We start from the raw sequence: 14,772 nt of genomic DNA on the forward strand, positions 1-14,772 counted from the left end.
AATTTTTCTTCTGAGGTCTTGGCTGATTTCTTTTGATTTTCCAATGATGTCCAAAGAGACACTGAGTTTGAAGGTAGGACTTGAAATATATCCACAGGTACACCTCCAATTGACTCAAATTATGTCAATTATCCTATCAGAAGTTTCTAAAGCCATGACATCATTTTCTGGAATTTTCCAAGCTGTTTAAAGGCACTGTCAACTTAGTGTATGTAAACTTGAGCCACTGGAATTGTGATACAGTGAATTATAAGTGAAATAATCTGTCTGTAAACAATTGTCCTCACCAACTTGCCAAAACTATAGTTTGTTAACAAGACATTTCTGGAGTGGTTGAAAAATTTGTTTTAATGACTCCAACCTAAGTGGATGTAAACTTCTGACTTCAACTGTAGACCTGTCTTTTCAATGCAATCTTAATATTTTGATAGCCTAGGACCTTTGTAGTGATATCATCCTGAGACAGGGTATTTTTAGCTCCTGGGCTGCAGCAAGTACTCTTTGATTGCCTTCAATGGGAAATTACTGCGCTTAACTGCACTGTAATATAGCTGAGTAGACATAATATTATACTCCTCATTCACTGTTTGTTGCTGCGACCTGATTATTGATTGCGTGGTGATGTCGATAGGGGGCAGCCATTCTGTTTAGCCCTACAGTGTGCCTCAGTTCATGTCTGAGAAACAATTCTAAAAACTATCGAAGAACCCACACTACTCTGTTTAACTAGAAGACTGGAGTCGAACAAAGAGGCGTTTTAACCTGGAACTCACCTTCCTGTCCGAGGATTTGGTGGTAAAGACAGGCACACGGCAGGCCAGTAAAGGCCAAAATGGTGACATGGTCTTCCCTTCATCCTCTGCACAGAACCATCCTGGTGTGTTCTCCTCTCCTAGAAGAAAAGACAACTAGTTTTAATTCCACTCAATCATATGTCGTAATGGCATATACCTTGTAACTGTATTTGTACTTACTGCAGTTGAGCCTTCCAAGTGGGCTCTTTAGGACCCTCTTCAAATAAGCAATCGCAAGAAATATGAAATACTTGACTGAACAGTGGACACGGGTCTATTTTCTTGTTTCCAAAACAAAGTGGAACCCGATGAATTGGCTTCAGGTATGTAATATGAATAGGATAATTAGAATTGTGTGTGTGTGTAATCAGTCAGAGCCAGGGGAGATGGGACCAGGTACAGCCCACGCCCAGAAGCTCCATGCTAGGCCAACACTGATTAAGGCCATGGTGATGATCCTTTGTTAAAGAGAAAATAACAGCAAGTATCTGCCCCAGCAGAATAAAGGCAACCGCTGGTTAATAAAGAATTTGGCTGGCACATGACATCGGAATACCTCGAAGCCACTACAACAGGTGCACCTGCTCGCCAGACACAACACAGATCTGCCAAAATACCTCCATTAAGTAATTTCGTAACTGTCAATTGCAACTAACTAAAAGGCAATTGTGTGTGCAATCAAACAGCTTGTTTTAATTTACTCCCTGTGTCTTGTGCATAACTGCATATATCAATATGCAATAAGCCACAGAAATACAGAGTTGCTGTTTCCAAAGCATTAACATCACAGTGTATCCTAAACACCTCATTTGGTTTGAGATGTGCGACCAGTTAATTTGACAGGGGCGGTTGTTTTTGCTATTTGGCTGTTGCAGTGCAGGTAGGAATACAGGAGACTTAAGGGCCAATTAGTTTAGTTCTGTCTCCCCAACTCATAACATTTCAGATGGGTTTCCCTTAGAAGGACTGGTACACAAAAAGAGGGAGTCAATTTGCAGGTGATACAGTACCTCAAGATGTCGCACTGCTTTTAAACCCTTATTCTCAGATTTTCTATAGATAAATATGTACTGGAGACACGTACATTCAACACCTCTTAACTCTGCATAGCTTCATGTTACCAAGCCTCAGTACAGTACTGAATAACTGTTCATGATGATACACATTTATAACCTCATTGAGATTGATGACCTTCAAAATATGAATCCATTCAGTGATGTTTGGAGAGAGTGAGAGGACAGGGTCAAGGTCAAAGCCCCTTCTTTTGAAAGGCTTTCATATCTGATACTCATTTCATTTCATATGATAACTTATTCCATATTTCTCTGAACCAGTGTGAATAGGAACAATGAAACATTGAGTGTGTCTTTAGAATGACAGAGTTGAGATGTCTTTTGACAACAATGCTAAGAAAAAAAAGAGAAAAGTCCAGGCTTTCTTATGAGCCAGAAGAAAAATCATACTGTATCGCTAAAATCCACTAGTCTAAATCACTGAGGGGTGGTATTTATGTTGAAAGTTAGGTTGCAAATGATGATGTACTGTAGCTCCCTAGTGTTGGTAATTTAAATAAAAGGGCACATGCGCTATGTCAAAACAATACACCTTAGAAATGGTACAGTATTTGACCAGAGCAACCAGATTAAGTGTTCTGCCAGAGAAGACTACCTGACAAATCAGAGGAGCAGGATCAGACAGATCATCAACTGATTAATCAGTAATGATGAAGTTGGGCTATTTAGTGTTTGCAAAGTATTCCTAAATGATCTCCCTCTGAGATGATCTCTGAGCCTTTCTCAGATAGAGCTCTTCCCAGGGAGGATCAGGGCTATGAGGGTCATTTATTAAAAGGCTGTAATTGAAGGCAGATTGCCCGAAGCTGGTCCGCGTGGGTCAGAGGGTCCACTGATTTCCTTTGCACCTTTATGATCTGCACCTTTCTTCAGCTAATCATTCAATGAGCATAAACAACACTCCACTACTGTATGTTTGGCAACCAAGTGATTGTTGGTTCAGTAAAGGTATTGGTCCTGCTGATGTTATTTGTTGTGGAGGGTGATATTAAATACCTGAGTATGTCCAAGACTGTGTTACCCATTCTGATTTCCTTAAGTACTGTGTGCATGAAGGGAGGGAGGAGAAAAACAAAATACAGGCATTGTGAAAACACACCCTGCCATTCAGCTTTTCCTGTGTATTAATGATGACAAGTAATGGTGCCTGCCCCTCGGAACAAACAGTAAACACACAACCAGTCTAATGTAGGCCTTAATGAGAGAAAGACAGACAGTCACTTCACACACACGCTCACAACCACACATGGGCATGGGCATACACACACACACATACACGGCCAAAGTCACTAATGAATCCGAGATAATACATTCTATTCACAAAAGACCCTCTATGTCACGAACGTGAGGAGAGATGGACCAAGGCGCAGCGGATGTTGAGTTCCACATATTTATTATAAAGTGAAACTTAGCTAAACAAAACAATAAATCAAATAAACTAACAACGAAACGTGACTACGTGGTGCACTTGCACAAAACACAAAATAATATCCCACAAACACAAGTGGGAAAAAATGCTACCTAAATATGATCCCAAAATAGAGACAACGATTACCAGCTGCCTCTAATTGGGAATCATACAAATCACCAACATAGATAATAAACTAGAACACCACATAGAAATAATAAACTAGAATACCCCCCAGTCACGACCTACTACACCATAGAGGAACAAGGGCGCTCTATGGTCAGGGCGTGACACTCTAACCCTTTCAGATAGAGCAGAAAGCCAGAGCTCCACATCCAAATATCTTTGTCCCTCCCTCCTTCCCTCCCTCCCACCCTCCCTCCCTCTCTCCAACTGCCATTATTCTGCTTAATGTTGTGTTGTAAACTGAAGCATCATGGTGAAAGATAAACAAACAACGTGTCTCATCAGGTCTGAATGAAAGAGGGAGGAAAGAGAGAGGGGAGCTCGGCCTAGCCACAGTACAGCACTGCCAAATGTGGGAAAAAAAATGAAAATATCAGTTGTGACAGACTACACACCATCACATAAAATTGCTGTCAGGAGCTGCGTTTGGATGTCAACCACTCAAAAATAAAACCTTAGAACCAATACACTAAGGATGGATACTCTGGAGGTAAAACAGTCATCCACTCCAGTCTTGAATGCTGCTGTGGGGCTGGTTCTCTATGCCACCTGGCTGCCTCATATACAACTAAACAAAAAATAATCCTATAATATGACTTCTATTTCTTGGTTACCCAAACTGCCTGGCTACCCAAACTAACGTTTCTTCTCCACGATGAGTCTGGATTTGCCTCTCACTTACGATTTCTAGAAAGCAAACACATTCTTGGTCCCAGAAACCGATGGGTTCGGCCAGAGCCAGCCTACATGATGACGTTACCAACTTTGATACTTTGATTGGTTAGATTTGTTAGATACGTTCCAATCGCTGATGAATTTTCTTTTTACAACGCCCCTCATTTTGAAGTCACACAACAACTTATAGGATGGCAGATTCAGACTGAATGTACAGTACCAGTCAAAAGTTTAGACACACCTACTCATTCAAGGGTTTTTCTTAATGTTTACTATTTTCTACATTGTAGAATAATAGTGAAGACATCAAAACTATGAAATAACACATATGGAATCATGTAGTTACCAAAAAAGTGTTACGCAAATCATAATATATTATATATTTGAGATTCTTCAAAGTAGCCATCCTTTGCCTTGATAACAGCTTTGCACACTCTTTGCATTCTCTCAACCAGCTTCATGAGGAATTATTTTCCAAAAGTCTTGAAGGAGTTCCCACATATGCTGAGCACTTGTAAATTAAGAGGACTATGTAATTTGAAAGATGAGACGTTGAAGATTATAATAATACTGCTTTGATGTCATCATAAAACTCATGTCATGTACAGTTTAAATGTTTATGATCATTATGTTTGATGTACAGTTACAAGATGACATGACGTTATACCCCGGGTTGTTATGAACAGAATGAGCCTATGTTTGTCTCTGTGAAGAAAATTTGCTGTGGCACATGCACCTGAATGCAACAAATGCACAACAAAATGATGATAGGTTTCCTTGAATTGCATTGCAAACGCTGTGCACACTTTGGAGAGGTGTGTGGCCGCTTGGAGACACTATCTAGTCCTCTCACTCCAACCCTTGTAATTGTTTGGTCTTATGTTGCACCTACTCCACATTTTCCATCAATATGCTTAGCATGTTACTGAATGTATCCAGAGTATTTTCAGATTTTGTTATCAAGAAATGTGGTATTAAATGTAAAATGCACATAAAATCAACAGTGTAATGTTTGGATTTAGTCTTGTGCCAGGTAAACTGTTGTGTCCTTACCTTTAGTCTAATAATTTCCCCATAATCTCCCTTTCAATTGCTACCATGGATATGCATCTGCTTTTGTAAGAATCATTTCAATTTACCCCTTTCCATGAGTGTAAAGGGTTAAAGGGTAGGTAACATAAACATAACCACATGTAACATATGGATTTGCATGAGTATACACATCAAAATTCCCAATGAAAAGTTATACCTCACTTTTATATTTTTTTAGTTATTACATCAAACCGATCAAAATTCAGAAGAATGCCGAAGTCATGTCGGAAAATGTTTTTCCCGGTGTGTGATGTAATATGGAGGAATCGGCAAGTCAGCCTATTCCCTATAATGTAAAAGCCAACAGAAATAACTTCAAATGTATAACTTGAAATGAAACCAAATAATTTGCATGACTACTGATTTCAATAAGATTTTCTGCCAACTTGCAAGCAAATACTTTATGAATTTATTGTTACAAATCAGCTTGCAAGGTTGCTAGCCAACTAGGAAACTAACATTAACTCTACTAGCCTGCTAACGTTACGTTAACACTGCATGAGTAAGCCAGTTGCTATCAACACACCTAACTTACAGCTACATTAAAGTAAACCAAGGTTTTGGAAAATCAACAACGGTTATTTTGGAAATACATCCAACCAGTTATCAAATAATGTTTCCGGTATATGCATTTATCTTAGCCAGCAAGCCAGTCATCCAGCCAGCTAAAGTTAGTTATTTTAGCCAGCTAGCTAGCCTAGCCAGCTAACTAGCCTAGCTACCCAACCACAGCTAAGTAATATGACAGAAATCAACACCAACTAGTCTAGCAAAGGCAGGAACCCACAGAAACACACACAAAAAAGGCAGCAGGGAGAGTTAGCTAATCCAATTAACATATAGTGAGGTAAATCCAAATTAGATAGACTACAGAGACAATAATACAAAGTTGACCAAACAAATTGGAGGGTGAAAAACAAATGAAGAACATACGAAGTACTAGCTAAACAATTAGAGCAGGCAGGAATGATTTTCAACTTTCCTTTTGAGCCAGAGGAAAGCCTGTCAGTGGTGCAGGAGAAGTCAGAGCTACATGGAATGGAAAAGCAGAGCAGGATCATGTGGCTCCCACGTGTGGGGAATCTGATTGGTTGTTTACATCATACCTCCTCGTGATTGGTGTATTGTAGCGCACCACTGCCAACACTCGGTCTGTATGGCTAGTGGTTTACGTTAGCCAGCTCGAGCTAGTTAACACAGAGTAGATTCTCCATATGACATTGAGAAATAGTGCAAAACATAACTTTGTTTGTAGTTATAGGTAACCAGATCGTGACTACAACTAAGTTACTAAGTCTTTGACCACACTGTATTGTTAATTTGATGAGTAACAAATCATGCTTCCTACCCTTAAGTGAGTGCCAGCGCCTACATTCTGATATAGGATGCATTGATGTGTACTGAACCTGTCGCCCATAATAAAGCGAAGTGTGCTGTGGTAAACTGTGCTGTGGTATACTGCATCAGAAGAAAATGTACTGTACTTACTGCTGAAGACCACATTTTTAATTTATTTTTGACTTTTTCTTTTATTTAACCTTTATTTAACTAGGCAAGTCAGTTAATTAAAAGAACAAATTCTTATTTACAATGACGGCCTACACCGGTCAAATCCAAATACACAGACTGTAGTATGACCGTAGCCAACAATTAATTTGTCCTTCATGTAGTTCTTGGCATTGAAAACCGAACAGACACAAAATGACCATTCCATAGAAGTCAAACAAGTCGTTGCAGTGAACTATCAAAAAGCTGCCCCAAAATAACCTTGTCTTGGTCATTTAGGAGTCCTTGTGATTTTGAATAGCTAAACCATTAGCAAGAGAACGCTCAATTGCAGTCATCAAAATGTCAGGCCTTGTTCCCTTGACTTGATCAAATGTAGCACAATGAATGTTGGATAACTGTCTTTAAAGCTTCACCAATGGGACTAGGCCATGGACGATCTGCTCCCACTTAGTTTTTTTATCAAAACACACTCTACCACCTTTGGTTTAATGAATGAGAGCTCTCTAGCTGTTGTCCAAGTTTAAATGCTGTATTTTGACCGTCAACCATTCATACTCAGTGTGATCTGTTCTATTTGGAAGCCTATTAATGTGGTGGGAGTCGGGGTCAATTCCATCCAAGTTCTAATCCATTCAAGAATTGAATAGCATCCTGTGACAAATTGACATGTCCAATTCAACAGACAGGAGTTGAAATGGTGATTGATCTCAACATGGAAAGGTGCATTCAAGCCATTCCACATAGAGGTTTAATTTCTCCGGTTGTGATGTTCTATTCAAATCAGGCTTGTGTTTCAAGTCTTTTGCCGATGAGGATTTAATTTGCAGAGTGCAGCAGTCTATCAACCCTATGATACAAAGTTATAGACTAATTAAATATACCAGCGCAATTGATATTTCCTAGAGATCAATGCAAGAGTGGGATTTGTTAATTAAATCCCTGATAATGTATTACTCATCATAAACATTCCCCACTGTTTGAGCACAGTGAGATGTTGAGATAATCTTTGCGGTCTGACAGATTCATTTCGGGGTGTAGAAATTCTAAAGCTTAGCAGCATACAGTGGAGCATGTGGCAACGGCTTTATTGTTTGTATTTGACTCATCATCACTAGGTATCTTTCCATCTTTCTTATCCAATGCTGAATAATTACAACAAAAAACATATAGAAATTGATGTTGCTTGAGCAAGGCAAATAAACGTGCAGTTGCCATAACAACCATAATATGTAACGTGAGCCCTGAAGGAGATACATTGAATGACACCACAGAGGCACAATACTACACTGTAAAGGGGACACTACAGGGCAAAAGAGATCATAAGGACATGGCAAAATGCTCAACCATTTAAGGTTTGAGACTTGCTGCTACTACAATCTGTCCCTATACATTTTAAATTGATGGAGCACTATAACCAAATATGAGTTAAATTGGTACAACATTCTCACTAACAGGTAAAACAATATAACCTCTTACAAGGCATGCCTCAAAATATGTTAATGACTAGAAACAACAATATCATGCACCCACTATTGCAGTGGTTCCCACCGGTGTGCTTACTTGGGAGCGCTAGTGCCTGTCAGATAATACATTAAACGGCACATGGTAAATTGTTGTTGTTGTTTCAAGTCCAGTGTGCTCAGGCTGTTGTTACATTTGTATGATTTGAGGGGCGCGCATCACAAGCAAAGTCATTTGAATCATTTTACTTCTTCTATGAAAACCATTATCATAGATAAGTCTGATTAGGCTTAGCCAGAGAGGTTGAATTTTTAATATATGACTCTTGGCTTAGCTACACCACAGCCTCTGCCAAAGCTGCAGCACCCCCCTGAAAAATCAGAATAAAAAATGTTAATACAATTAATACATTTAATTTTTTTAAACCCAAAAGTGGTCCTTTTTCCTATTTTACCAGAGCTACATGTTTTTCTTTCCGTTTCAGATTCACAGGACTCTCTAAAAGGGGTACACACAAATACACCATCATGAGTAAGGAACTGTGAAAACTATGAAAATTATTAAAAAATTAACCATATTTTATCTATAAAAAATTGTCACAGAAAATAGATGATTTGCAGTATGGATCAGATGAGATGGAGGTCATTACCAATAATAGGGAAATTGTAGATGTGCTGCAGAATTATATATCCCATCAAGGGGTGCCATGGTTCAAAAAAGGTTGGGAACCAATGCACTAGTGGTCAAAAGGTTTTTGGCGTTCCAAAGATATGGTCCGGTACTGTATTCTGTGGGGTGGAAATACAGTACCATTCGAAATACAGTAATTATTTCCCACCCACAAAATGTTCACACAATGCACCATAATTTATAGTATGCCGCAGTAAAACATTTGGGTATTTTACTGTTGATGTTACAGTATAAATTACAGTTTTCCATTAAATTGTACAGTACTTGAACTGACAGCATGGATCTGAAGGACATCTCTTCTACTTGAACCTACAGCATGGTACAGGAAGCACATGGCCCATCTCCTGTGTTCTGCTTCCCGGTGCTTCATCATAGTACTTGTTAGCTGTCAGAGTCTATCTAGAAGATAGCGAAGGAGTCAGGCGCAGGACACAGGTAAGAGTAAAAAAAACACTGTATTTATCACTGTATTTATTCAATACAAGAACGTAACAAAAAATCCCGTATTAAAACAAGGACATAACAGGACATAGAACTCCAACACACGAAAGACAATCACGCACAAAACAGAAAGGGAAACCAGAGGGTGGATTAGGGGTGGAGTTTACACTTTTGGGGAAAATCGTTCAAAATTTAAAACGGCCTCCTACTCAATTCTTGCTCGTACAATATGCATATTATTATTAATATTGGATAGAAAACACTCTCTAGTTTCTAAAACAGTTCTAATTATTTCTCTAAGTGAAACAGAACTCTTTTTACAGCCCATTTCCTATCCGGAAGTGAGATTTCCAAAATCGAGGTCTCTCTTCAAGAGCTTGTCTATAAAAGGGCATGTCACTTATGACTGTAGAAACATGCCATACGCCTTCCCCTGGGTGTCATGCGGAAGTGAGAGCAGAAATGAGGTGATTATCTCGTTCAGGGATTGAATACAACCTCTTTGATTGAGAGGACCGCCATTTATTTTTTGTTGGGAGGCGCGAATTTGGACCTGGTATCGCCTCCTGGAAAACCGTCGTTATTGATGAATATGATCTCTGGCTTCGATTTTATTCGATACATGTCACAATATCATCCTAAAGTATGTTTTTTCAATATAGTTTAATTATATTATTGAAATTTATTCGGGACTTTAGACGTGATGCGTTGGAGGAATTTCTTCAAAAAGGAGAGGTTAGCGCCGCACTGCCAGTGTGCTTGCTAATTCAAGAGGGAAATAGTTCGGACTGGACCCAAACAAAGACGGTTCTGAACAAAGGACCCCTTGTACAACATTCTGATGGAAGATCAACAAAGATAAGGACCCAATTTGGGATGCGATTTCATATATCTGTCGAACTGTGCTATCGCTACGTTTGCCTTGAATCAATGCTGTTTTGTGATAGCTATTGTAGTAAGCTAATATAACGATATATTGTGTTTTCGCTGTAAAACACTTAGAAAATCGGAAATATTGGCTATATTCACAAGATCTTTGTCTTTCATTTGCTATCCACCATATATTTTTCTGAAATGTTTTATGATGTGTAATTAGGTAGTTGACGTTGGTGTCTATTTACTCTGGCTACTCCCGTGCTATTTCTGACTGTAGCTATGATGGTAGCTATGATGGTAGCAGTAATGTAAAACTGATTTATAGCTCAAATATGCACATTTTTTGAACAAAACATAGATTTATTGTGTAACATGTTATAGGACTGTCATCTGAGGGAGTTGTTTCTAGGTTAGTTAGGTTGGTTCTAGGTTAGTTAGGTTGGCTTTGTGCATGCTACCTGCATGCTACCGGTGCTGTGAAAAATGTCTGTCTATCTTTTGTATTTGGTGGTGAGCTAACATAAATATACGTGGTGTTTTCGCTGTAAAACATTTTAAAAATCGGAAATATTGGCTATATTCACAAGATCTTTGTCTTTCATTTGCTATCCACCATATATTTTTCTGAAATGTTTTATGATGTGTAATTAGGTAGTTGACGTTGGTGTCTGTATTTACTCTGGCTACTCCCGTGCTATTTCTGACTGTAGCTATGATGGTAGCAGTAATGTAAAACTGATTTATAGCTCAAATATGCACATTTTTTGAACAAAACATAGATTTATTGTGTAACATGTTATAGGACTGTCATCTGAGGGAGTTGTTTCTAGGTTAGTTAGGTTGGTTCTAGGTTAGTTAGGTTGGCTTTGTGCATGCTACCTGCATGCTACCGGTGCTGTGAAAAATGTCTGTCCTCTTTTGTATTTGGTGGTGAGCTAACATAAATATACGTGGTGTTTTTGCTGTAATACATTTAAAAAATCGGACATGTTGGCTGGATTCACAAGATGTTTATCTTTCAAATGCTGTATTGGACTTGTTAATGTGTGAAAGTTAAATATTTAAAAAAAAAAAAAAATTGAATTTCCCGCTCTGCCTTTTCAGTGGAATGTGGGAGGAGTTCCGCTAGCGGAACCCCTATCCTAGACAGGTTAAATAATGCGATGGGAACCAGGTGTGTTAACAGGTGTGTAAACAGGTATGTAAACAGGTATGTAAACAGACAAAACAAAAGGAAAAATGAAACATGGATCGGTGGCAGCTAGAAAGCCGGTGACGTCGACCGCCGAACGCCGCCCGAATAAGGAGAGGGAACAACTTTGGTGGAAGTCGTGACAGTACCCCCCCCCTTGACGCGCGGCTCCAGCAGCGCGCCGACACCAGCCTCGGGGACGACCCGGGGGACGAGACGCAGGGCGATCCGGATGGAGTCAGTGAAATTCCTGGAGTAACGATGGGTCCAGGATGTCCCCCACCGGTACCCAGCATCTCTCCTCCGGGCCGTACCCCTCCCACTCCACGAGGTACTGAAGGCCTCTCGCCCGATGTCTTGAGTCCATAATGGCTCGCACTGTATACGCCGGGGCCCCCTCGATGTCCAGAGGGGGCGGAGGAACCTCCCGCACCTCAGACTGCTGGAGAGGACCAGCCACCACCGGCCTGAGGAGAGACACATTGAACGAGGGGTTAATACGGTAATCAGGGGGGAGCTGTAACCTATAGCAAACCTCGTTCAGTCTCCTCAGGACTTTGAATGGCCCCACAAACCACGGACCCAGCTTCCGGCAGGGCATGTGAAGGGACAGGTTTCGGGTCGAGAGCCAGACCCGATCCCCCGATGCATACACCGGGGCCTCACTGCGGTGGCGGTCGGCACTCATCTTCTGCCGCCTGATGGCCCTTTGCAGACGCACATGGGCAGCGTCCCATGTCTCCTCCGAGTGCCGAAACCATTCATCCACCGCAGGAGCCTCGATCTGGCTCTGATGCCATGGTGCCAGGACCGGCTGATAACCTAGCACACACTGAAAAGGTGACAGGTTAGTGGAGGAGTGGCGGAGGGAGTTTTGAACCATCTCTGTCCAGGGGAGAAACACCACCCACTCCCCCGACCGGTCCTGGCAATAGGACCGCAGAAACCTACCCACCTCCTGGTTGACTCTTTCCACCTGCCCGTTGCTCTCGGGGTGAAAACCTGAGGTAAGGCTGACCGAGACCCCCAGGCGCTCCATAAACGCCCTCCAGACTTTAGACATGAATTGGGGACCCCGATCAGAAACTATATCCTCAGGCACCCCGTAGTGCCGGAATACGTGGGTGAATAGGGCCTCCGCACTCTGTAGGGCCGTAGGGAGACCGGGCAAAGGAAGGAGACGGCAGGACTTAGAAAACCGATCCACAACGACTAGGATCGTGGTGTTACCCCGCGAGGGTGGAAGACCCGTCAGGAAATCCACCGAGAGGTGTGACCACGGTCGTTGTGGAACGGGAAGGGGTTGTAATTTCCCTCTGGGCAGGTGTCTAGGTGCCTTGCACTGTGCGCACACCGAACAGGAGGACACATAAATCCTCACGTCCTTAGCTAACGTGGGCCACCAGTACTTCCCAGCAAGACAGCGCACTGTCCGACCGATACCAGGATGACCAGAGGAGGGTGAAGTGTGAGCCCAACAGATCAAACGATCGCGGACATCGAACGGAACATACTTACGCCCAACCGGACACTGGGTAGGAGTGGGTTCTGAACGTGACGCCCGTTCGATGTCCGCGTCCACCTCCCACACCACTGGTGCCACCAGGCAAGAAGCTGGAATAATGGGAGCGGGATCTGCGGACCACTCCTCTGTGTCATATATCCGGGACAGTGCGTCTGCCTTAACGTTCTGGGAACCTGGTTTTCAGAGCCTTGACAACAGCCAACAACTCCCGGTCCCCCACATCATAGTTTCGCTCCGCCGGGCTGAGCTTCTTCGAAAAGAATGCACAGGGGCAGAGCTTTAGTGGCATACCCGAGCGCTGAGACAGCACAGCCCCTATCCCTGCCTCGGACGCGTCCACCTCAACTATGAACGCTAAGGAAGGATCAGGATGAGCCAGCACGGGAGCCGAGGTAAACAGAGCCTTCAGGTGACCAAAAGCCCTGTCCGCCCCAGCTGACCACTGCAGTCGCACCGGTCCCCCATTCAGCAGTGAGGTAATGGGAGCCACTACCTGACCAAAACCCCGGATAAACCTCCGGTAGTAGTTGGCAAACCCTAAAAACCGCTGCACCTACTTAACCGTGGTTGGAGTCGGCCAATTACGCACGGCTGAAATGCGGTCATTCTCCATCTCTACCCCTGACGCGGAAAAGCGGTACCCTAGGAAGGAGACGGACTGTTGGAAGAACAGACATTTCTCAGCCTTGACGTACAGTTCATGTTCCAACAGTCGACCAAGCACCCTGCATACCAAGGACACATGCTCGGCGCGTGTAGCGGAGTATATTAGAATGTCATCTATATACACCACTACACCCTGCCCGTGCAGGTCCCTGAAAATCTCATCAACAAAGGATTGGAAGACTGATGGAGCATTCATTAACCCGTACGGCATGACGAGGTACTCATAATGCCCAGAAGTGGTGCTAAATGCTGTCTTCCACTCATCTCCCGCCCGGATACGCATCAGGTTGTAAGCGCTCCTGAGGTCCAATTTTGTGAAGAAGCGCGCCCCGTGTAATGACTCGGTCATACTGGCTATGAGCGGTAGCGGGTAACTGTATTTTACCGTGATCTTATTTAAACTTCGATAATCAATACACAGGCGCAAACCTCCATCCTTCTTCTTCACAAAAAAGAAACTCGAGGAGACGGGTGAGATGGAAGGCCGAATGTATCCCTGTCCCAGAGATTCGGTGACATATGTCTCCATAGCCGCCGTCTCCTCCTGTGACAGAGGATACACGTGACTCCTGGGAAGTGCAGCTTCTACCAAGAGATCTATCGCACAATCCCCCTGTCGATGGGGTGGTAATTGAGTCGCCTTCTTTTTACAGAAGGCGAGTGCCAAATCGGCATATTCGGGGGAATGTACATGGTGGAGACCTGGTTTGGACTTTCCACCGTAGTGGCACCTACGCACCTCCCTGAGCACTGACGGGACCATCCCTTGAGAACCCTCTGTTGCCACGAAATAGTGGGATCATGCGAAGCCAACCAGGGAATCCCCAACACAACAGGGAACGCAGGAGAGTCGATTAGGTAGAGACTAATTCGCTCCCTATGACTCTCCTGCGTTATCATAGTGAGCGGAGCTGTGACCTCCCTAATTAGCCCGACCCCAAAGGACGACTGTCTAAGGCATGTACAGGGAAGGGAACATCAACATCAACAATAGGGTTCCCTAATCTCATAGCAAAGGAACGATCGATAAAGTTCCCAGCTGCGCCTGAATCTACTAGCGCCTTATGCTGGGAACGCGAGGAAAACTCGGGAAATTCTATCGACAACCACATGTGTGCAACAGGGAGCTCTGGGTGAGTGGTGTGCCTACTCACCTGGGATGACCCACCAGTACTCCGCCTGCT

General features: G+C 42.6%; 1 protein-coding gene across 1 annotated transcript in view; it reads right to left on the reverse strand.

Moving 5' to 3' along the window:
- Window positions 1-14,772, reverse strand: part of arhgef10la (Rho guanine nucleotide exchange factor (GEF) 10-like a) — a 309,208-nt gene that overhangs the window by 94,343 nt on the left and 200,093 nt on the right. Inside the window, exon 15 of the mRNA XM_039015885.1 lies at window positions 774-892. Coding sequence (XP_038871813.1) covers window positions 774-892 — 119 coding nt within the window. The remainder of the gene's footprint in view (window positions 1-773; window positions 893-14,772) is intronic.

The sequence above is a fragment of the Salvelinus namaycush genome, chromosome 20, assembly GCF_016432855.1.
Source record: "Salvelinus namaycush isolate Seneca chromosome 20, SaNama_1.0, whole genome shotgun sequence".
Lineage (NCBI taxonomy): Eukaryota > Metazoa > Chordata > Actinopteri > Salmoniformes > Salmonidae > Salvelinus > Salvelinus namaycush.